The sequence below is a fragment of the Saccoglossus kowalevskii genome, chromosome 1 (genome assembly GCF_978046115.1).
Source record: "Saccoglossus kowalevskii chromosome 1, keSacKowa6.1, whole genome shotgun sequence".
NCBI classification, from domain to species: Eukaryota; Metazoa; Hemichordata; class Enteropneusta; family Harrimaniidae; genus Saccoglossus; species Saccoglossus kowalevskii.
This window is the reverse complement of record NC_140641.1, coordinates 5,371,687-5,397,759: the sequence shown is the minus strand read 5'-3', so window position 1 is coordinate 5,397,759 and position 26,073 is coordinate 5,371,687. Positions and strand designations below refer to the sequence as shown.

The following is a 26,073-nucleotide window of genomic DNA, read 5'->3' as shown; positions in this document are numbered from 1 at the left end:
TACCTTCGGTTGACTATTACTGAACTCGTACACTTAAGGGTCTTGTCAATATTCGTGTTTAGGGGGCATGAGTGATATTTATGGCAATAATTTACAGATAGGGTATAGTCAATATTAATATTTAGGGGGTATCAATGATCAATTAATCGTCAATTGCAGATAATGCCCTATTGTTGAAAAATTATACTAGTACGTTATGTAATGTATGACTTCAGGTTAAATGTTCCCCTCATTCAGGTGACTAATTCTTGTAAGAAATCCCTTTGCCCATTCGGTAATACATAATCTCACAACAATATAGAAAGGTTGCCGGAGAGGGCGGTCTTCTCAATAGTCTTTTCAGTTGCCAGTCTCTCGTCCACCAGCATTAGCTGGCACATGGTTTACACTGAACATACATTTATACGTGTGGCTATGGATACGTTTGAATAAGATAACAGAATAAAAACAGAAATTGTGACGCTATTGAGTGGCGAGATTATTGTGTTAATTAACAGTAGGCGTGGAAGTTTCTTCCATATATACAGCAACACAAGAACTGAGTAGAAATGTAGCTGATTTTTGTGTGGAAAGATAAACATCAATATGACATTAATTAATTGCAACGACATGTTTGGATACAATGTTGCCATTGACTGTTTTAAGTAGTATTGTAGAGACAAATCTTCAAATTTGAAAGGAGACGGCAGCATCAAACCATTGCTATCACTGGTTGACAGTTCCCGTTGTGATACGCGTTGCTCTGTGTCAGACATCCTGGCTAAGGATTTATATGAGCATCAAAGAGGTTGAAAGTGCTTTCACAATACTAAATATAAACCTAGGTAATAAAACACAAGATATACATAGCTATATGATGACCTAGGAAGTGTTGTCAATCCTTCAAAGTCTTTAAACTATTTCCAGTATCAAATGCACGGAGACTATACAAAAGGTTAATGGCATTCTCTTATAGTGAAATGAATGGGACTTTCCGCCGATTATGTGATTATAGTAGTAACACTAACTATTATCTTCTATCATTGTCCAGTACGTAATAAACTTATTAAAATTAATTTTCCTAACATGAGTAAATAAATAATTCTTTTTATATACGGACATAATTTCATAGAACTACGTTGAAATATGTTTGTACATACTTTAATGTATACTTCGGACACATACCAGACAGGTTGAAATAAGAGAAAGTTACCTAAAAATCCATTTAGCTTTTGCAACTAAACAACTTTTTCTAAATCGTTGTGTATTTTGATATTGCATGGACCTTATGCAGTGGTCGTGCATTGTGCGCATGTTCCATATTACACCGGTGTTATTAACGCAAAGTATTTTTTGTGTACGAGACCTTGGTTATACTGCGAGTACACATGGGTTTGTGACTGAATGCACAGCTAATAAATCCGTGCCTAAATACTCAAATGTGTTGTAGCGACAATGCCGTTGATGGCGCTGTTCTGTTTCCGCGCAGCTCCAGTCTTCGTGTGGTTGTACAGGTCATAGCTGATTAATTGATCATCCAAAATGAAAGCACAGATATTCTTGTCAAGTTTAAGAAAATGTCGTTTAATGCTTTTTTTAATTCAAAAATTATGGGCACATGTCTTTTTTTTTCGATACACGCCAACTCTAGTGAAATGAGTTGACAATTGATTTCCCTTTGATTGCCTGGATTCACATAAACCCAGCCACTGTAAATAAGGACGAATTTGGGAAAATCCTCCAGTTTCCAATAGTCGCCGATTTTCAGAACATCAAACATTTCGCATAATAATCCAAAGAATCCACTAGACTTTCCACAATGATTTTCAATGCACAATAGGGTCACATAAAGTTATGTCTTCCTAATATGGGTCACATGGAATCGCTGCCAAATATAAGTCATCTCTTAAATACAGTTGAACTAATCAATGCCAGGGAGTTTGCTACACACTGTGGCCAAACAAAGAAATCGTGAGAAATTTCGCGAGTCATGAAAATCGAGACATTTTGTAGGACAGAAAATTTTCCTGGCTATGGAATTTTCACGAAGCCGGTAATATCCGGTCCAAACGTGACAATTCCTAACAACCCAGGTTCGCAGTAATTTCGGGCAATGAGACTTTCTAGGCGAATTGGAAACAATCACTATACAGTCTATTGAGGGGGGGGCTGTGGTTTGGTCACGTGATTATCACCTGGATGTTCTATTACTTCGTGATATCACCGTAAAATTGATTCACATGTAATCTGAATATTTCTAATGTTTGTATGTATCACTATGCCAACGAACATGAAGCAGATATATTATGCCATGGTCAGTCGTTTTATCAAATAAACTTATTTTCTGCGACATGTTATTGTCGTTTCCATGGCAACAATCTTGTGATATCTAAACTAATATGATTGTATCTAATCTTCCGGCGTTACGAGACGACCATTAAAGGCCCTGGAGACATAATATACCGCGCTGTGACCCCGTTGCGGGGATCAGAAATACAAAGAAATGCATGTTGGTCCCACCTGTGATTCGCCTATTCAGAACATCACACTGCTAAATTGGAATGTTTCTGCTTTCTGAGAGGAGTGTCCATATCATCGTATCCTGGCCGAATTTAATATGACTGACTGTCACCAATCCCTGATATATTAGAGCCAAAGTGACCCTGGGGTTAACTCCGCTACATGTATCAACTTGTATTTGGGTGGGGTGATTTTGTTGACTCACTACACTTGTACTTAGTTACGTGAACTTTGGTCATATACAGCAGTCCATCTCAAACTGTCCAACCTCTTTCAATATAAGCCCAGAGTGACGGTCCTCTCATTGTAAACCATTGGTCTATATATATAACAGTGAATAACACACACGATATAATTACTGAAATGTTATCAAAACTTGCACAATATTAGGGCACTCACACATTATTATTAGGTATATGTTAATAAAGTTTTAAAGTAGTTTGTAGCATTTTGTCCGTAATACCCGCGTTGTATGCGCGCCATATGTGCGACATTCCGTCTAAAAGTCACAAATTCCCCTGAAAAAAATAAGTCAGTCCGAATTGAAAGATTTTAAAAGGTGTTTCGACTGTTGGATAACCATGTTTTATTTTCATAGCAGCGAGGTTATAATACACACACGCCCACTTAGTAAGAGTACCTAGTATGACCGTTCCTGTATAAGTTATACATTAATGTTACCCCAGCAATACCGGTATTGGTATACAATGGTTGATAACGCTGTCGAGTAAGTAATCCACCCCTTCATCCCCCACTCCAACAATTTTCGTTATAATTTTGACATTTTGAGAATCATAGTTCCCGGAGTTGGTAATTCTTCCTATGATCACGTGATCCAGTATGCACTACCTTGTGTTGCTTTGATGTTGCCGCTCGTGATCTGGATATATAGATCAGTTTGTATTAAATTAACAGTACCACGTGACAGGTAGCAACGATTTCTATCATTGCAAATAAGACCTATGTTGTATTCTGGGATTGCATGTATGCTACATTCATGATTTATAAAAAAAAAAAAAAAAGTCCATTCGTATAGGTCGATAATATATGACTCAATACAAGTGACGCTTACCGTATTTTTCTACTTGAAACCACTATAGTATGTAAATCAGAGGTTAACATTTGTGTTACGACCAATCAATAGTTTGACGTATTCAGTTTTGTTTTACAACAAAATTAACCACCACTCCACTATGCTATTAATATAAATTAAAAAGTTCCCAATAAATGACATAATTTGAAATATGTCTAATGTAGCCCCGTATTCTACGTGAAATAAACACACCGCACTTACGTAGGTATGTGTATGTGTGATTTATTACACATCACATGTACTTTATTTCACATCTCTGATTGGTACCGTGGATTAAAGGTGTGTACTTGTCGACAAACGTCTCATTTGGGACTTGGCAACTAGGTACTAGTCATAAACAAACCATCGTTGAAGCAAGACGTGTTTTCAAACTGACGCTCTCGTCATGGATAACGGCGTAAATTCGGAAAGCGAATACAACACGGACGACGAATTAGACGAACATGCGTGCCCAGTATGCAAGAGTCGTTTCAAAAAACCGAAATTTCTACCTTGTCTACACACCGTGTGTAGAGACTGTTTGGTGAAGGTGTATGGAGGGAGAAGAGGTCCTATTAATTGCCCAGTATGTAGCGAGAAGGTGCCAATACCATCAAATGGTGTAGATGGATTTCCATATAATGTTTTGGAAATCAGAAGGGAAATACGATCCGTGAGAGAAGGTCAAGAGAGTGAAGAAATTATGTGTCAGAATTGCTCGGACGAATCTTGCGCTGAAAGCTGGTGTCACCAATGTTCGTTGTTTTTATGTGAGAAGTGCAGCGACGCCCACAAACGACTGGCACCTTATAACAGGCATATGCAGGAAACCCTTGCAGGCATTCGTGAAAAAGATGGCGGGCAATTAAACGAAGCAAAGCGCGACATAATGTGTAGAAAACACAGATTAACGATCGATAGGTTCTGCCGAAGGTGTAACATCTCCATCTGTCAAAAATGCACGATAAAAGATCACCATGGACACGATACAATACGATTCGACATGGCTGTCAAACACCACCGAGAGAACATTTTGAAAATCCAGCATATCATGGATAACAGATCAAAGGCATTGTCAAAACAGCAAAATCACATTTCTGATGAGCGTAATCATTTAGATTATGACAAAGTTGTAGCCGAACGAAGACTAGAAAGGCTGTTCGACGATTTAAGCCGTTCTCTTCAACAACAGAGAACTCGCATGAAGGTTAAATTGGATGCCGCGTATCGTTTGAAAGAGGAGAATTTAGAGAATAAAGAACGAGAAATTGTGGAGACTTTAACGAAACTCGATTTCGCTAGAGATTTGACAAACGACATCATGCACGAAGCTAATGATACAGAGGTGGTTGCAATGTTGGGCCAAGTAGAAGCACGGACTGCACTACTCGTTGAACGAAGATTAGAAGTGAGCCCCACACAAAGTCGACGAGAGCCATCCATAGAGTTTGCAGAGGATCGCACAAAATATGCTATATTTCATGACAGTCTTTCCAATGTTGCCGATATAAAATCCAGCACTTATATTCCACCAACAGTAATTGAACCTCTGGAAGGAACTGTGGTATGTGGCCAGCGTTCCAATGTTACCATGGTGAGCTTCGGTGAAAACCCAAAGATAGATAAGTTAAACGTACATGCATTCCGAGCTGAACTTCGTGATCCAGATACTATCGCAGTTCCAAATCGACTACAGAGTACGAAAACCGGTACCTATCTATGCAGCTTTCGACCCCAAATCAAAGGCGTTCATCAATTAAATATTAAAATGAGTGGACGACACATAAAAGGTAGTCCAATGAAATTTGAAGTGACTAGCAACAATCCTATGTTAACGGTGGGAGATGGGAAATTGTCTGAGCCGAATGGAGTAGTTGTCAACCGACGGACTGGCACACTTTACGTAACAGATTCACGTGATAAGAAAGTGGTAACACTAAGTTTGGACGACCCTGATGATATCAGTGAATTCAATTTACCGTTTGGGCAGCTGTATGACATCACATTAGACCATGATGGTAACCTAGTCTTGTCGGAACAGGAAACCAACTCAGTTCATATCTATAGTACAGATGGAGAAAAACTCTTGACTGTTGAGAACGACCAAATGCGAAAGCCCGTTGGCGTAGCCGTGGACAGGGAGAGTAACATCCTTGTGGCTGACAACGAAGCTAACTGCATATTCGTCTTCGACCGACGCGGTGGACTTTTGCAGAGAATCGGCAGTGGAGGCGATAAACCAGATCAGCTGAAAGATATCTCGTTCATTGCACTTGATCGAGCTGGAAATATTCACGTATCTAACACGGGTCACCAGCGAATTACTGTATATACTGGTATTGGTAATTTCCTACGTAATATATCGGTTAGCGGTCACGGTCGTGGTAAACTTACCAATCCTACCGGAATCGCGTCCGCTTCTGGGCTTCTGTTTGTTGCTGACGACGCTGATGACGTAATTCAGATCTACACGACAGAAGGAGCTTTTGTAGCGAAGCTTGACAGTGAAGACGACGTCCTCAGTGGTCCACAGGGTGTAAGCATTACTGGAGATGGTAGTATTGCAGTAGTAGACAGAGGGAACCAATGCGTTAAAATGTACCAGTACATATAATCAGTATAGTAGTACGTACTTTACGTGTTAGAATCTTCACAGGCAGTGACCAACTCACCGAATACGTGACATTAATGAGAACATACATTCATCAATATTAAAGATGTCTTGAATATAGACTGAGAACATTTAATTTTTAACATTGTGGTTTCTTACTGTATGTAGATGAACACATTGGATCATGAACTAATGTTGTATTTGTTCGATGGAAGGGTAGCATTCACAATGTTATGGTACGTGCAATAACAATCACTACGAATGCGTAGTAGTAAAACTACTGCATAGGCTGTAAAAGGAACCTTCGAAAGTTTACGATGAATCATAATCCAAAGGAGTCATCGTTAAAATACCCAAATAATTGTAATTACTATTACATTCGACTTTATTGTTATCCGATTATTGGATCCTTTGGTTCAAACGCGTTATATATATACGCGCTGTGGTGCTTTCAGAGATAGAGCCAAAGTCATGGAAATGAATGACCTACCCTGGTTCCCAGTTTACTATTTATGGGAAGCACATGTTTGGAAAGTGTCAACATTTCTTAGTGGTGGTCGATATGACAATGGGAGCAAATAACTTATTTTTAGCATGTTCATTGGGATACGAGTTTTCATGAGGAATTTCAGCATACATAGTATTTGTTCGACTGAACAACTCTAGTGCACATATCGAACAAATACTTTCATCTTCAAAGCCAAAACATTATTGTTATTTCCTTATAAATCGTACACTACTATTTATATCAAGAGGAAACAAACATATTTAAACCAGTAAAACATATTCAAAGTCATCCAAATTCCCTCTTTGTATGGCTGCTGTGTCCATTACAATTACCCCCCCTTTCTTCATCTGCAGTCATTAACGCTTTCTACGCATGTCTGTACAAATACGCCTATTGTAAACGTTTAAAGCGCGGTGGTCATCGAACAGAGCGTGTTCGAATTTCATGTAAAACAAACAATGTATTTTACAGGCGACGTGTACGTCGCTATGAGTCCCGTATCGAATAGGATGCGACGCGACGACCACCGCCCTTTAATGATTATCGAACATTAGTTCAATATAGTGGTAGAATAATTAGCCTGTCAAATTAAATACCTAATCATTAATAATTTAATTATTTTATTTTCAAGTAAAATATTCCTATTCGATATCATACGTTCAATGAAATAGTGTTTAATATTTAGTTGCATGGTCAATAATCATAACCCAGAATTCCAGTTATTATTAAGATAGTAATTACGATTATTTGATTTCTCATCTTACTGTAATATATATTTTAGTGACAGTAGGAGTTTATTGTACAACACATATGAAATAATAGTATATCTTTTGGCACAAAGTTTGTTTGTTTGTTTTTCTAAAGGGGTGGTAGTACTCGTAGTAATAGTTGAAGCACTTAATTCTGTTAGGTTTTTCATTTTTTTGTCTTTAAATATAGTTTAATTTACGCTTTGAATATTAATTTGATGTATGCGTTGAACTGAGACAACCAGCATCATTAAATAATTGCATATATGTTCCGTTAAATAGTTCAAAGACCCCAATAAATCCAAAGGAGTTTCATAGTACAGAGTTAATAATTATTATAATTAATAAATTATGAACAAACTTGAACTACATGTGATGTCATATGACGTATGTGCGCGATTCATATGTCACATGACTATCAAGGGTATTTCGACCTATAAAATAGGGTGAGAATTGAAGTGTTACTCAATTATATATTCAGATGTATGCCATCGCTACGGTGTTTTTATCCTGTACAAATCGTGTGTCAAATGCAAAAAATTGTAATTTTTTAAACAATTGCCATAGTAATCGATTTGTTCATGGAAAATAAATATTATCCCGAATCTCGCAATAATTTGAGTTATATTTTCTATCACAACACTGTTCTTTCGCAATATGTCACTGAATGTTTTTAGATACTACAAGATTTTATCTAATGGCTTAAACATCGCTATTTTTGGCCATTTTCACGTGTAGTCCAGTGTCCATATGTTTTATGTGAATTTTCTTACAACACAAAATAAAACCATAGTTTAAAAATCATGAGCATCTGTTCCAATACCCGCGAAGGACCTTAATGGTCGATGACGTGACATGGCTTCTGCGCATGGTTCGTAATGCAACCTACCCGTAGATGCACGTTCTCCTCTTTTCGCATATCATCACATAAACTGTATATGCGTGTGGTAAATATGACTGTCTTATTTGGGAGATAAGAGCCCAGAGGAGGGTCTCTGAATAAAATATGGTACGCAAGCTGAAGTAAAAAAAAAACGCATAAAAGGGGTGTTATTTAGTCATTTGACGCGTATACGCGTGTACCGTGTTTAAGATCGAATATTTTAGATGTGACTTAGAATATAGCAATAAAGTGTGAAAAAGGAATCTCATGAATTCATGTTACCTCAACTTGGAAACAGTATGATTTTAGTTTGTATATAGGGTGTCTATTTTAAGTTTCTGCACTTGAAAAGGGTGTAATTTCACAAAAATAAGTACGGTATGTGTCTAGAGGTTTTTTTGAGAAGCTATACTTCAGCATGGGTACCAAGTCTGACTTGGAGTACCACCCCTGGGGATAAGAGTGTGCAGTTGTGACAATACGTCTGTAGAGGGCGCACTTCACTTTCTATTGGTATGTAGTTTGTATAATACATCCATATTATGTGCAACCAGATATTCATGAATTTGTATTGTATTTGTAAGTTCTCTAGCCTTCGATCATATTTATTGTTACTATTTTTTGTTTCTAGCTTTCAAGTGAAGAAATGGCAACTAATTTTTTTTTTCCACTGCACCATTTTTAGCCACGTGACTGAAATGTAATTTCTTATATTCTGTATAACACCTACGGGAAGAGGTCTGTAATACACGATAATAAACAATTATTACAAATTATTGACATTAACATTTCATAAGACATCAATCTTTACATGGTTTGCAATATGTCATATGGCTTCTGTGCATGGTTTGTAATATGACATATGGCTTCTGTGCATGGTTTGTAATATGTCATATGGCTTCTGTGCATGGTTTTTTTTTGTATTTAAGCAATTTTATTTGGGCTGTTCAATAATAGCATACATTTCTAACATAAAAATGAAACTCGTCATATACATACATTTCATTATTTATTCTATGATGTAGGGAATCAGGGGAGACCACTTTTCATAGTGTGCATTTTCCTTTTGTTTAGCAATTTGACCTTCAATTTGGAAATGTTTCCGCAATAAATGCATTAGGTTTTGGTAAGTTGGCTTGGTACTTTTATATTTTGAGAAATAAATATGTTTTCTCACCATCAAACTAATAAAGTTAATTTGCCAACTGTATTCCGGATCTCCCAAAACTGCACAGCTTACCTGGTACTTTATCCAATTGAAGCGGTTCCCCTAGATTCTTTATCACATCTTGCCAGAGGCTCTCTACAAATTTACATGACATGAAAAGGTGGTCAAGTGTTTCTGGGTGTTGATTACAGAAAGTGCATTTATTTTCTGGGAAGCGCACAGGATTGACCTTATTTAAGTGGGAGTTTGTATACAATATGTTGTGTAATGATTTAAATTGAAACTCTCTAGTTTTTGTTTCTATTGTTAGTTTTGTGATCATTTTGTACATTAAATTCCAGTTTATACTCAAATTTAGAATATTTTCCATGGTTTTTTCACTTGCACGTTTCATGAATATTTTACCTATGAACATTCTTTTCAGGGTATTTTTAGATACCTCTTCCAGGGGTATCTGTTCATTTCTAATTTCAATTGATATTTCCCTTTTTTTCAGTTTGATATCTTGTTTAAGTACTGCTGGAACTGCAGCACACAAACCAATCCACTTCAGTTTATCTACCATTGACAGATCACTATGATCAATTTCTTCCCATGTTCTAAATTTACCATTTAAGTACAAGTCTGACACATACCGTATTCCTAGTTCATCAAATTGCTTATAAAATATTGATTTTCCACCTATTGTTATTAACCTATTGTTCCACAGAACCTGATTCACATCACTGTGCATGTTTACATTGATTTCTTCCCATGTATTTAGACATTCAAGCATGTAATCTGTGAACTTCAATGGAAGCAGTTTAGTTGTAAAGTTACATTTCAATAAAATATTTCCCCCTAGTCTGCTAAATTTATCTAGAACAAAACGTTTCCATGGGTGGTCTGTTTCGTTACTCAAAACACGTTTAAGACATAGTATTCTTTGAATTTTCTTCTGTATGACTGGGTCAGTCATGCCTATCCCTCCCTGGCCCACCCCGCCGATCATGGTTCTCCTTGCCACACGATCAATTCCACCCCAAATAAAGTTATAAATAATTTTTTGAACATCTTTCAATACATTGGAATGAACACTAGTGTTAGACAAAATATAAGTGAACTGGGACAGTCCCAGCGTTTTGTCAATTTGTATCTTCCCGAATAGTGAGAGCTGTCTAGATTTCCATAGGTTCAAAACGCTTTTCAATTTTTGTAATGGTTTGTCAATGTTTAGTTTGTTCACTTCAGTTTTATTATATGAGAAGTACACTCCTACTAATTTGATCGGCGAAGTGGGCCATTTAACCCCGAACATACATTCCCGTCTGTTTTTCCATTGTCCTAGCCAGATTGCTTCTGTTTTGTCTCTATTGATTTTCAAACCAGCACACGCCTGAAAATCATTAAGTAACTGCAACAGACATCCCATAGATTCACAATTTGTGATGCAACAAGTCATGTCATCAGCAAAAGCACATTCCTTGACACTTTGACCTGCAATGTTTATACCCTCAATATTTTGGTCTTCCCTTATTGCAGCAAGCAAAGTTTCTAAAACGAGTATAAATAAAGCTGGTGACAGTGGATCACCCTGTCGCACCCTCTTTCAACTTTAAAATATCCTGTACCATATCCATTATTAATTACACTACTTTCAATATTTCTATACATTGTTTCAACCCATCTCCTAAAACCGTCCCCAAATCCAAATTTGTTTAGAACTTTATGAAGAAAATTCCAGTCTACCATATCAGATGCCTTTTCGAAATCCACTGCCACTAGTATGGCTGGCAAGTTGTGCTCCAGGGTGTAATTATTTATTTCATCAATAAAACGGATGTAATCTCCAATTTTCCGCCCCTTCACAAACGCTACTTGGGGTGGTCCAATAATATCAGGTAATACTTTTTCGATACGTTTTGCTAGACACTTTGATGCGAGTTTAATATCTACATTTAGTAGTGTAATAGGTCGCCAATTTTTGAGGTGCTGCTGGTCTCTCCCTGGTTTTTCGATTAGAGTTATAATACCCTGACGCTGTGACACAGTTAATTCACCTTTCTGGTGTCCTGCATTTAGTGCATCAACCAATATCTGACCCACTATAGGCCAAAGGGTTATGTATGGAGGTCAGTCCATCGTTGCCTGGACTTTTATTTTTTGGAAGTGTTTTCAATACATTAAAAACTTCTCCAATTGAGAGTAGACCCTCGCATATTTTTTTTGAATTTTCCTCCAGTTTAGTGACATTGTCATTCAGGAATTTTTCCAAAAATTTGTCATTTGTATTTGCTGCTTTATACAGATTTGTATAAAATGATTTTATTTCGAGATGTATTTGTTATTTTTTTTAAGCTTTTTAACACAGGATCTGCTTTTCGTTGATTTCAACAGACCAAGAAAATACTTATTGTTTTTTCTCCCTTTTCAAACCAATTTGCTCTCGATCTTATAATTTGTCCCTCTGTTATGAAATCATATTCTTTCTCTAGTTCTTGTCTACTTTTCTCTAATTTATCCATATTAATATTGTTTGGTTCCTCAGCGCATAACACTTCTAGGTGTTTCACTTTTGTTTCATATTCTTTAATTTTCTCCCAGCGATCCTTTGCCTTACCTTTAGAGTACTTAATAGTAAATTCCCTTATTTTAAATTTAATGTAGTCCCATACTAACCCCTTTTCCTTCCTGTCCGACTCCTTTTCCCATTCCTTAATTTTTTCTGACAATGCTGCCACATATACTTTGTCATAAACAAGGCTGGCATTAAATTTCCAGTGAGATGGACCCCGTTTATCCTGAGAAAACTGCAGTAGTAGTTGGACAGCTGAGTGATCTGATTGTATCCCCGGGATAATTTCGACTTTGCTAACACTATTTTGGAGACCATTAGTGACAAAAAAATAATCCAATCTACTCTGTAAAATTGTTGGTCTACTCCTACGCCATGTAAATCTTTTTACTTCAGGGTTGAGTAAACGCCAAATGTCCACGATGTTGAACTGGCCAATGATTTCATTGATTTTATTTTTTGACTTTTTCCATGTTTTGTGGTTCCCTCCACTTCTATCTATTACAGTATTCATAGCATAATTAAAATCCCCTCCCCATATAATCTCGTTCTCCAGACCAAAGGGATTGTCCAGCAGCACCTGTTCAATTTGTGATAACAACTCTACATGCTCATTTTCCCTATTTGGAGCATAAGTATTTAAAATAGTATATGGCATATCATCAATTTTCCCCTGGAGCACAACATACCTTCCTTCCATGTGCATACCAACATTTACCTTTAAATTGTGAAGACCAAAAGCTTTCGTCTGAAGCTGTGCTATGTGTCTCCTGCAGAAATATCAAATTTGCTTTTTTCTTGCTGAGCCAGATTGAAATTTTTTTTCTTTTCTTATAGTCACGCATACCCCTGACATTTAATGTCAAAACATTAAGATCCATTTCTAGTTTGATTTTTGCTATACTTTTCGGTTTCATTTTTTGAAACAATTGCCCATTTTTGTTCATATAAATAATAAAACAAAACACAAAGAACACAACAAAAACAACATAATCTCATTGAAATAACCAGAGCATAAAATGCACAAAAGGGCATACCAAAATGGTTTACCATGAATGAAATAAGGAAAGCAGACCCGATCTGCTTCCACCCTGTTTTATATTCCTTATGAAATAGTTAACCCATCATTTAGAACTAATGTCCTGTTAATGAAGTACAATTATATGTAACACGACTCGTTCTCATCTCCTGTCCACATGGCCATTGTTTACTAACCGTTCATTCTATTCTGAAAATACCTCATATGTCCTCAACTGTCACCTGTTTTAGTTTTCCTGTCTCATCTTCTACAATCAAAGTTGCAGGTATCCGCCCAATCTGATTAAAATCTGATGTAGTGTACGGGCTTTAATTATTTTGGCTATAAACTTATTTTAATTTTATCTTTTATTATATTTGTTATTAATGCCCTTTTATTTTATTATTTTACTTTGATTTTGATTTTGTGATTTTTTTTAATTCCGCCGGAATTAAAAAAAATCAAAGTAAAATAATAAAATAAAAGGGCATTAATAACAAAAGTAATAACAAATAAAATTAAAATAAGTTTATAGCTAAAATAACTAAAGCCTGTACACTACATCAGATTTTAATCAGATTGGTATCCGCCAGGCTATAAAGCACCTTTTCTCGGGATTGTCTTTCTTCAATTTCTTTTTATATTCGACCAGACGTCTTCATTCATCTCTTACTATACTGCTCACATCGTCTGTGACGAAAATATGGTTTCCCTTGTAAGGGTGGTTTCTCGGCTTTCGAGGAGCTGCCATCAGGATATTTCTTGCTTCACCAGCATTCACAAATGCTACCTTTACTTGTCTACTAAATGTTGACTTTCCCCTCTTTAGATCTGAGAATGGCGGGTCTCTGTGTGCTCTCTGAATTGCCATGTCTTTCACCTCGTCTAAGCCCATGTGGTGTACAATGAAGTTTCGAATAAATTCAACACACCCGTTACTTTCTTTCTCTACTCCCTCCGGAATATTCCTGAAATTTATATTGACTCTTCTTCCCCTGTTTTCTTGATCATCTTGCTTCCATTTTAACCTTTGCATTTCCGTTTCGGTATCTGCAAGTTTCTGTCTCAATTCTGTCATTTCTCTTTTCGTCGTAGTGTCCGCCATGACTTCTTCAATTTTCACGTGAGCATTTTCAAGTGAGGTTTCGATATCACACACCCTTTCTTCCATTTTCCTTGCAAGTGGTGCAATCTTTACTACCTCTGTCGGTACTTCGAGAATTTTCTTTAAAATGATCGATATTTTCTGATCGGTCGGGAGATTCATTAACTTTTTGATTTCGGGCGATTCATTCATGTGCTCGGCGCCATCTTGGTTTTCATTTCTGTCCGGTGTAGTCCTCCTCGTTGATCTTGTAGATCCATTCAGCATCTGGTCTACTTTCCTGTCTTTACCTTTCACACCGACTTTATTACTCGCCATGATGTACCTTTGGTTGATATTGTGAGCTAAATCTTGTATTTCTTATTCTATTTGGTGGAGCCGATCGGTTACGATGATAGTCCTACTCGCGCATGCGCACCTCCTCCTTCTGTGCATGGTTTGCAATATGTCATATGGCTTCTGTGCATGGTTTGTAATATGTCATATGGCTTCTGTGCATGGTTTGTAATATGTCATATGGCTTCTGTGCATGGTTTGTAATATGTCATATGGCTTCTGTGCATGGTTTGTAATATGTCATATGGCTTCTGTGCATGGTTTGTAATATGTCATATGGCTTCTGTGCATGGTTTGCAATATGTCATATGGCTTCTGTGGATGGTTTGCAATGTCATGTGGCTTCTGTGCATGGTTTGTAATGTCATGGCTTCTGTGCATGGTTTGTAATATGTCATATGGCTTCTGTGCATGGTTTGTAATACGACATATGGCTTCTGTGCATGGTTTATGAAGTGTCATGGCTTCTGTGCATGGTTTGTAATATGTCATATGGCTTCTGTGCATGGTTTGCAATGTCATGTGGCTTCTGTGCATGGTTTGTAATATGTCATGTGGCTTCTGTGCATGGTTTGTAATATGTCATGGCTTCTGTGCATGGTTTGTAATATGTTATGGCTTCTGTGCATGGTTTGTAATATGTCATGGCTTCTGTGCATGGTTTGTAATACGACATGGCTTCTGTGCATGGTTTGTAATATGTCATATGGCTTCTGTGCATGGTTTGTAATATGTCATATGGCTTCTGTGCATGGTTTGTAATATGTCATATGGCTTCTGTGCATGGTTTGCAATATGTCATATGGCTTCTGTGCATGGTTTGCAATGTCATGTGGCTTCTGTGCATGGTTTGTAATGTCATGGCTTCTGTGCATGGTTTGTAATACGTCATATGGCTTCTGTGCATGGTTTGTAATACGACATATGGCTTCTGTGCATGGTTTGTAATACGACATATGGCTTCTGTGCATGGTTTATGAAGTGTCATGGCTTCTGTGCATGGTTTGTAATATGTCATATGGCTTCTGTGCATGGTTTGCAATGTCATGTGGCTTCTGTGCATGGTTTGTAATATGTCATGGCTTCTGTGCATGGTTTGTAATATGTTATGGCTTCTGTGCATGGTTTGTAATATGTCATGGCTTCTGTGCATGGTTTGTAATATGTCATGGCTTCTGTGCATGGTTTGTAATACGACATGGCTTCTGTGCATGGTTTATGAAGTGTCATGGCTTCTGTGCATGGTTTGTGATACGACATATGGCTTCTGTGCATGGTTTGTGATACATGTGTATGTCATATGGCTTCTGTGCATGGTTGATGTATCATGTTTGTGCTGGTTCATGCGACATGGCTGCTGTACCCGATTCATGCGTCTTGGTGTCTCTGTACAATAAAGGATTCATAGATTCTATTTATTCTGTTCCATACAACTTTGCGAACATGATACACCTTCTGCACACGATTCATGGAGTGTCTTACTTTTTTGCATTCCTAAGAAACTACCTTTAAATAAACAACTACTAAAATTTTTCACCTTCCCTTTCCAGCCTTTTAAACGCAGCTTTATTTTTTTATTAAGCTTTTCCATCTTTAGAAACTTTTCTTCTACATTCCAAACCAACTTTTAAAGTCTGACCCCGACAATTGAATTAGCTTTTGATCAGTTCTTACCATCAACTTCTATGGTTGACCACGTTTGAATGTTGAATATGGTTGACACGCTCATTATGAAAAAGTTAATTGATTTCTAATTCTTTGACTCATTTTTATAATATCCAAGAATACTTTAACTCAAACTGCTTTTTTCTACTCATCATTGGTAACGTCTCATTACACGACATAACTTGTACACTAACTTGTATAAAGTACAATTTAGGTTATGGGTGACAGTTGCACATAAAATATTCTCTTAACATGCTGAACCAAGTGATAAATGTTTAATACTATTGTATTATATTTATATTATATTTTCCTATACATGTACCGGTATATGCAAATTGTTCAGCAACCATGGTAGACCACATTTAAACATGGTGGTTCATGGTTGACTGTGGCTATAGTTCCAGATAACCAGTCATTAACCACGGACTTGATTGCAAACCATGGTAGTCTATGGTTAGCAAACTAAAAAAATTGAAGAAATTGTCAGCCATTCACCTTGATTGTGTGCCTTGCGTGTTTGGCTCCATTTTGCGGTTCATTTCCAATATTTTGATTATACAACTTTTCTTCTTAGTTTTCACATTTTTACCTTTTCTTTCATCTTTGACTGGCAAGGTAAAAATTGTTTCAGGCAACACAGAAAAATTACTCAATAGATAATGGGGGATGCATGAATGCCTAAATGTGTGTGCACACACACCTTCCCAAAACATGTCTCATGGTCTGACATACACAATTCAAGGAGCAGTAAGATAATATGGTCATGCCAACTCTTCATTTAAAATATACTCCCACATATTAAAATTTACATGTACATCTAAATATCACATTGTATACTGTTATTACCATAGCTTAGGTTGCGAGTTACACCCCGATGACAACAATATAAAACCGGCAAAATGAATATACGTGCCAGTGAATATACCCTGTGAATTATTGAAAAAGAAAATCAATGAATAATATGCAATATTCAGTTACATAAATGGAATGACAAAATGAAAGGAAGTGTGCCCATTGAAAAAGATCTTTGCTAAACTTGCATCAAAGTGTAATAACGACATACAACAAACAAGGTGAAAACAAAGAATATTCAATCGTACATAATACATTCTATCTGAATTTGACCCCCAAAAAATACCAGAACAGTTGGCTGAACACAATGCCATCTTCAAAAAGGACTATTGATTTGACATGAACAAATGGTTTCATGATTTTAGTTGAGAAATTACTTTACTACCGTAAGCTCATTGCCAGTATCAACTAATACTAATCATTACTACATAATACTACATGTAACTTTTCACTGTTCATCTCCATCTCAAATGGTCAAGCTTTTACGATGATAAATCTTTGCAATAGGTATATTCGCCCAAGCCAGGTCCAACTCGTTTCAAATTGGTAATATGATCTGAGATCTCCTTCATGCTCTCAACTTGTTCACAAAGGAATGTTTCTGCAAAGGAAAAGACATATGCGTTGAGAAGATTGATGTTGCTTTCAAATGAAATAAGCCCTGGCATCCATATTTAGCTGATATAACACGACAGGATGTTATTGTAGTATTGATGTTTGATGTCTATAATTAATACAATTTTTGATTATGTGCATCTGTATTGAGATTCTAATAAAAAAATAGACAAGTGAAATGAGGGTATTTTCCGGTGTTGCTGATAACTTACCTTCAATAAAATCAGACATATGGGAATCTCCATGTTTAGAAGCCAATTCGTGCAAGTCCAACAATGCTTGATTGACAAGTTTTTCTAAATCTAATGCAGTCTCAAAAGCTTGCAATAAAGTGCCCCATTCATCTTTTTGAGGCTTCTTGACATCCTGTAGAACAATACGGCCACCTCGCTTGTTTTGAAATTTCATAAGCTAAAAGACAAAGATTTACATATTAAATGTGTATCACAAAATGGAAGGTTTTATCACTCAAAAAATATTTAGAATTCAATGCCTTTCAAGGTTCTGCTAAGGGCATTATAGAGTAGGGGTCCCGACTAATAAATTTCAGATAAATAATAGAACCAACAAACAATCAAGCATAACAATTAATGCAATAGAAATCATTAACATTCTATTGTTATGCAAATACTGTATGCACTGCAACATCATGCATGTAATTTCTGTATTTTTCAGTAAATGCATTAGTTATTCAATGGTTTTTAATTTTGCTATTCTTACGATGCAAGAAATGCACTAAATTAAATCCAAGTGAACATGTAATATAAGAATAGACCTTATCGTTTCCTTGCCAAGTTTGTGAACAGTGAAATTAAATGCCTGTGAAAATGTTTTAGGGTTTTTGTTAACCCCAAATACAGGACCCCAGGAAATAGTGCCCCATTTATGGTAAAATAATTTATACTATTAGTATCTCATTTGTAGATTAAAGGCATGTAATATTCATTATATTCCATTCCCTGTGTGTTAAATGCACAATGATATCACTTTCCTGAAACCAAGATAATATTCGACTGTAGAAATAGAAATGGGCACTTGAACAAAGCGTTAAATTCAGGGCAAGATGGCAGTCGAAATTAGTATGCTAATTCGACCCACTCTGGTTACATGATTGGCGGGTTGCTTCGCTTTTGCTTTCAACGGCATACGCACTAAACGACATGAAAAAACAACCTTGGACAAACACTAATCCGTTTTTCTACAGACTCCCTCGATATCATCTGGCAATCGCATAACTTCATGTTAGGATCTTTATCGCATATCACACCAGTTGCTTATCTTTGTACAACAATGGGACATTTTCGCACATTTTTTTTTAGAAACCAAATCTGGGTAGCCGAGAGAATACAACTACGCCAAACTACTCGTGTCTACGCGACTAAAATCACATTCGTGCGACAAGACTATCCCTCTTACGGGATAAATGAGACAGCATAGCCGTAGACGACGCCGTAGACTATAGTCGTCGTTTTCAAAACAATGGCGGCCGTGAAAAAGACAATGAATAGGAGATACTATGGGTAATTTCCGACAACTAGTAGTTGTCTTGTAGTCTACAATTGTTTGCATTACAAATATAGGTGCGACGACAACTATTCGTACCTTCTCTGCATGTTCTCTTTCTTCGTCTGAAGACTTCTTGAAAAACTTGCATGCACCGCCTAAAGAGATATCATCACGGTCATAGTGGAGTGCCATTGAAAGGTAAACATAGCTGGAATACAATTCCAAATTTATCTGCTTATTTACCGCCGCCTCACATTCTTCATGATAATTTTGACGACACTGTGCCATGGCTGACTGGTTCAACTAGATTATATTGTAAGAAAATGGATAAAACGAGCAGAACAAATAACACACACTGACAGTGTTTGTTACTGGCAGCGTAAAAACGTAAAGAAAGATAAACAGCGAAGCGGAAGTGGGGATGCAATGCATTATGGGACTTAAATTCACCGAAATAGTCTGACGCGCATGTGCAACAGAACTAATCATTCAAATCAAGGGCAGTAGAAAAGAAAGCTCGCGTCAATATAATACTAGAAATAATACACGAATATTGTCCTTAGCCAAAATAAGTTATTAGTTACATTGCAGTCATAAATACAAAAAAAATCAGTACTACAAGCATTGTTATGATAACATGCTTTGACTTCGTGGTGGTTTTGCACACCCTGCTCAGACTCCGAGATTTAAACGTATGCCTAGCGCGTACACAAGACATAGCCAATCGCTTTTTGAAAACGTCTGAATACGGGACGCTTGCCTGCTCTTCATCATAAATAGACGGGGTATGACACGCCTCAAGCTGACCAATAGGTGATCGCTATATAGAACATGTGACCAGCAATTTTTCATCCAATGATCGTACCATTGTTTACGTGTATTATTATATCTTCTTCGCATTATAGTATACTTTGCCGTTTATAGAATAAGGTACACAGCATTTTAAGTTATTTAAAAACATAATGCACTGATCTGGGCTAAATATCGAGTGTTTCACTTTGCTGTAAAATCCAGAAACTTCAATAAGGGATTGGACAGTTACTTCGGCCTAGGGGGTGGATCAGTGTGGGGGGTGTTTTTGATTTTGCAAAGGGGGGGGGGGGTCCACTCTGTATTTGATATCACGAATGGGTGATTGGGAGGGGCACCATGTTTTCCAGAATACTCACACGTGCTTATGCATATATTTTTTAAAAAAATATTTCAGAACAAAGGATGAAAAAGTAAATGGTACAAATGTGTTCTCAATAATAACTATTACCTATATTGCCTAAAACATTTTTGATGAAAACAAAGTTATGGGCTAAATATTTTGGGGTTGAAGTTGCCAAATAACTAACAGATTATGCAATGCGGCTAGAACCCCAATTATACTGTTAAGTTTTAAACACATCCCAAGTCCATGTGCTGCTGATATTAGATTATTTTATTTAAAGTCTGAAGTCACTATTGTATAAGATATTTACTGGATTTATCCAATTACAACATGATACGGAAAGACAAAACAGCAATTAGTACAAAGAGATATGACAGATTTTGTTCAGCAAATCAAAAAAGTTAAATTTGTCCAAATGCTGATATATAAATTAAAATAAATGATGAAAAAATAAATTAATATTTTTTTTTTTAAATTGTAAATATGCATATTTTGCTCTGTAAAATGCCAAAATCCAACAAATTTAAGCCAAAATCAGTTTTCTTTGTTTTCATAAGCACAGACTATGCTTCGGGTGTAAGTCATTCCTGGTCTATAAGATATACATTTTGTAATCATTTTTCACGGGGGAGGGTCAGCATGTTTTAAAATATAATGATGGGGTGGGTCACCCACTTTTTTTTATTTGATAGGGGGTGGGTCAACTGAGATTTACAGCTGGCAAAATGGAATCTGCCCCCCCCCCCAGGCCGAAGTAACTTACCAATCCCTAATCGCTTCTGTGGGGTCAATTTATGATATCCGCTATGTGAACTAGATGCTGACTGGATGCGTAGCTGCCGTTCTATGCATATTTAAACTTAGTTCGATGAAGGGCAAAATAATCTTACCGGCGATAAAAAAAAATCGGTATACTAGTACCGTCGCAATATTGCAGCTAACGATGCTTTGTTAACAACAACTCCGGGTAACTCTGATTTGGGGCAATATTGGTACGTCAGAGTGTGATAACTTCAAGAATAGGCTCGATCAAGCAATGTTTTAAGTATGTACATAAATAATTTTAAATTAGTTTATTACTGTATTTCATTACGATTTTTCGAAAGCAGCACATAAAAATTACGTACTGTTTCACGCTAAAATAATGAAGATTTGGTTATTTAGCCTTCGACCGTCAGCTACGAATGCCATAAATAATAGAGTTCTATTTCTACGAATACTAGTATATGTAGACTGGTGCAGTCGGGGCGATTAATTTGTTTTTGTAGTTTAAATAAAATTAAATAAATTGCGAAATGGAGGTGTTAGCGCAAAATCCCTTGTAACTACGAAATCACCCCGACTGGTTTACTCTGGGGTGATTTCGCGCTAACACCTCCATTTCGCGATTTTTTATTTTATTTTATATAAACTACAAAAACAAATTAATCGCCCGACTGCGCCAGTCTATAGTATATGCTCCCGGTTACCCGTAACTCGAAGTTTCTGTTAACTGGTATTTATAGTGTAGTCTGACCATTTCATGGTTTGGCGTTCGCCCTTTTCTAACAATTTTTAATGGATTTTTTTTTATTGACAGTGGATTTTCCCATCATTCAACATCTGTTATCATGTAAACATGTATTATTAAATGATTTACCAGATTACATGTAGTATGTATAACAAGTCCGCAGTGTCAATGACAAGTCCCCGTCCAGTTTTTAGTGACTGCCATTTTACATGAGCTCCCTGTGATTATTGCCAAATAATTATTTATCATATTCATGTTCCAGATATGATACAAAGTGAAGTCAGTTTATTTGTGTGATTCCTCCCTTTATTCTGTCCATGACATTTATAATGCATTTCTAGTAAGAAAATGGCGATCAGCCATTATGTATCAGATTCTGAAATACTAGTAGATGTATGTGCAAATGTGTAAAATCTTAACATGATCAGTCCAGCCATAATAGCAATATGGTTCCAAAAACAGCATTCGTTAAAACAAAATATTATAGCCACCAGTCAGCCATTTTGAATCAAACTGAATGTGTCATACCAAGTATGAATGATATATGTTCATGCACGATCGAGATTCAGTTCCGGAATGGTAGAAATTCTTGATTTTGTTGAATTTACCACTAAATTGTCCGCCATTCGACCAACTTGAATTGGATCAATAAATAAATGCAAGTGCTCATGCATGATATTATCAGGGGGGAATTCTTCTCTCTGGGTTCTCCACACTTGCCAGGGGGGGGGGGGGGATCTCGTCTCGTCTCTCTATCTTGTCCCCTTGAGGTACGGGATCCAGGAAGTCACTTAAGCTTTACAGTCAAATAAGACAAGCACAACGAAATACGTTTCAACTCTCGTCTTAGTCGGACAGTCGAGCACTCTATAAGACACAGTGCCCTGGGGAAAAATCCCCAAGACTATCGCAAGGCTGAACCAAGACTCGCCCAAGACTCTCTAGGACTGGACTTAGACTGCGTCTATCGTGGAGTACCCGCCAAGACCAACTCAAAACTCTCTTTATTCATTTTCAAAACCTTAACCAATTACAATGCAGTAAAAAGACTCTAAGGCGTAACCTTCAATCATACAGCCAATCAAACTAAGTACTGAATACGTCATATCTTTTGATTAATCGTTCACTACATTAATAACTGCCATTAATAACAGAAATAGTAGTCCGAATAGCGACGGTTATCTCGTAATTAGTTCCAAATCACTGAGCCAAGTTCCGTTCAAAACTTGAAATAGGCCTAAACGATGACAGACATAACACAGCAATTCGCTCGTAATCAGCTAATTAAGTCGATCAACAGATACGCGTAAACTAATTCATGACAATATGATATGTTTGTGGTCCTCTTCATCCCAAACCTGGATATAAGGCTGCAATCAGGTTCTTCCATTCCTGTCTACTCCAGGTCAGGTTTGCTTGGGCACATTCTGTGGTAATGGTTTTTCTCCATGTGGTTTTTGGCCTCCCTCTGTTTTGTTTACCCCGTGGCGTCCAGCGAAGTGCTGTTATGAGAATTGAGTCTTGTGGTATTCTGAGAACATGACCCAGTCTTCGGCTCGTTATGTCCTGAGAATGTGTCATCATTGGTGATGATCACTGGCCAGAATATTTTGCAAATTCGCCTTAGGTAACCATTGTGGAAATGTGATAACTTGGTCATGTCGGTTTTTGTTAGACGCAATCATTCGGAAGCGTAGAAGACAAATTTGAGTTTAAGTTTCTGATGTGTGATATATGTATAAAGTTTGAATGTGGTCGGTAAAAACATGTCGGAAATATCATTCTGGAACTGCATTTTCTCTGCAACTGCAAATGGCCGCCAGTCGATCAATTTCATTCTGATCTGAAAAAATGACGTGCAAGGACCCAATATGTTCAATTGACATGCCAAGTTTGAATAAAATATGCCCATCTATGGCTGAGATGCGCTTCCCAAACAGCAGAAATGCTTGATTTTAATGATTTATTGCACTAAATTGGCCATCATTTGGTAATGTACGTATGTATGATATGTGTGTGAAGTTTGAATGCAACCGGCTTAGGCATGTCTAAGATATAAGCGCAGACAGACAGACGGGAGGACGCATGCACGGACGTACAGGGAGAAATTACAAGTAATATCCGCTATTACTCAAGTGTGCAGTTTCGTATTAAAGGGCGATGGTCGTCGCGTCGTGTCCTGTTCGATATGGGACTCATAGCGACGTATACAACGCGGGTAAAATACTAGTACATTGTTTTTTTGACATGAAATTCGAGCAAGCGCTCTTAAAGTTTATCCGCAGTCCTTCCAATCTGATTAAAAAAAGATCCCGGTTGACTTAATTTTTTTACTTTTATTTTAATATACATTTTATTAATTTTATTATTATCATTTATTTTAATATTTGCTTTTACAATACATTTGCTGCACTAGGTGCTTTCATAAAGTTTTAACAAAATAATTGTAACGTCAAAAAATAATTAAAATAAATAATAATTATATAAAAAAAATTAAGCCAACCAGGATTATATTTTAATCAGATTGCAATACTATCTCATGGAAGGACTATGGTTTCATACTGGTTTCGTATTTTTGTCTACTGTTTTATACCACGAGAATGAAACCACGCATATTCAACCGGTACACCAAAATAAAGTTTCACCAAATTATATATATCCTAAATGCTTGATATGTATGATGTTATTTATATAATATTGAAGTGTGGACATACCGTATCACGTGATTGAAATGAACTGTGCGAAAAAAAACATACTACAGGCCGACGCAATCCCAGAAAACTATTGTCCCGTTCAGCCCCAAAAAAAACGCAACCTTTCGCAGGGTATACCTTTTTTTGGCGTGGATCAAAATGGCTGCTTAAAATTCACATCCATTTTTTTCGATTAATACAGAACTATGCAGAAAATGTAGATGATATTTTAGAAAAACTGGCTCACATATAACACGCTGTTAGGTGGGCAAGTGTCTCGCGTTGACATCTGGCATTCCGTCACTTGTATTCAGGCCTGGCTTGACTGGTGTTAAACTGTAGACCACGAAAATAGTGGCTAAACTCGCTTTAATTGTACTTTTATTTTGGCTTTGGCAGGTTTAAAAATGATAACTTATCGATATACCGTAGTTCCAATCACTAACGTATCGACGTGCAACACGGTGACATCATGATGCTTTATCTGAACGATGACGTAGATATGACTCACCTGGTACGAACTCACACTTTTGTCATTTTCACTGCACAGTAAACCATACCATCAACACTATGACTATTGTAGTATGGCGCCATATATAACTTCACGTACTACTGTTTACATTTAACCATTTGCATAATTGCCCGGATGCTGCATACCGCGGTGCCGTAGTTACAACTGAACGTGGTTATCAAATAAGCATTCCCCGCTAATCAGGTCATATCAATATCACTGAACTGCTTTTCGATATAAACAAGGACCTCCATTTTATTGTTTCATTTCTTTACCCGTGTGGTTTTAATTAATTATATATAATTTATTTAATGTAGGTGTTTTTGTATTATTATTGTATTATTCATGAACGCCTGCAAACTTACAAAAATAAAAGGTGCAGACGTAAGACAAATAAAGCTGCCTATATATTCAAATAAAGTATAAGCATTCTTTTTTGGACTGTTCATACTGTTATGAGAACAGGTACTTATTTATTCATTTCTAAGGTAACTCATATTTTTTCTCGAAGTCTGCAACAAATCATGTTTTTACACAAAATTATCCAAACCGCTCATCAGACTCAATAAGTGGTACAAGCACAAAATTAGTTGTTAATAATTAAAAATCCGGAATATAATTTTCATTATTGATAAATGTATAGCAACAAAAAATACACGATTGAAATGAATAATTCGATGATAGAGGGCTCTTCAACGCTGCAGTCTGGCAAACGTCGGTGTGATGTGGTAGTTTGCGCCGTTTTCAGCCTCCGTAAACTGCTGTCATTTTCTGTTTGATTACACGTATTAATCAGCTGGAGCATGCATGCAGCTAAATACACAACATTTACAGCAGTCGATCAATGGTTATAAACAGTTGTAAGAACAACATTATGACAAGATATGTTCGAGTTGTTAACGTGTGGAGTGATAACAAACAAATAGTTCAGGCCGCTGAATAAAAATCGCCAACAGTATTGTGGAGTCTAAATCGATCACACGTTCGTGTATGATAATTGCAGACATTTTTGACGGATAATAATATTTGTTTTAATATAAGAATGTTCTGACTCGGATTGCT

General features: G+C 36.7%; 2 protein-coding genes across 2 annotated transcripts; one reads left to right on the top strand and one right to left on the bottom strand.

The window, feature by feature from the left end:
• The first annotated feature begins 3,977 nt into the window (after positions 1-3,977).
• On the top strand, positions 3,978-6,185 carry LOC100367148 (E3 ubiquitin-protein ligase TRIM45-like). Its single transcript, XM_002741464.1, has one exon. The coding sequence runs from the start codon at positions 3,978-3,980 to the stop codon at positions 6,183-6,185; it is 2,208 nt and encodes a 735-aa protein (XP_002741510.1).
• Positions 6,186-17,125: 10,940 nt separating this feature from the next.
• LOC100313596 (ferritin-like protein 1) lies at positions 17,126-19,501 on the bottom strand. The gene is made up of 3 exons (NM_001168061.1): positions 19,238-19,501; positions 17,848-18,046; positions 17,126-17,621 (listed from the first exon to the last, which is right to left on the bottom strand). Exons 1-3 carry the CDS (start codon positions 19,427-19,429, stop codon positions 17,503-17,505), a joined length of 510 nt encoding a protein of 169 aa, NP_001161533.1. The 5' UTR covers positions 19,430-19,501; the 3' UTR covers positions 17,126-17,502.
• Positions 19,502-26,073: the final 6,572 nt, after the last annotated feature.

Bases quoted from the DNA above. Each gene is read 5' to 3' on its own strand.
- LOC100313596 (NM_001168061.1), bottom strand. From the start codon at position 19,429: ATGGCACAGTGTCGTCAAAATTATCATGAAGAATGTGAGGCGGCGGTA. The intron at 18,047-19,237 runs GTACGAATAGTT...TTTGTCTTTTAG, and splicing joins AAAGAGAACATGCAGAGAAG to CTTATGAAATTTCAAAACAA. The intron at 17,622-17,847 runs GTAAGTTATCAG...TTTCCTTTGCAG, and splicing joins TATGTCTGATTTTATTGAAG to AAACATTCCTTTGTGAACAA.
- LOC100367148 (XM_002741464.1), top strand. From the start codon at position 3,978: ATGGATAACGGCGTAAATTCGGAAAGCGAATACAACACGGACGACGAA.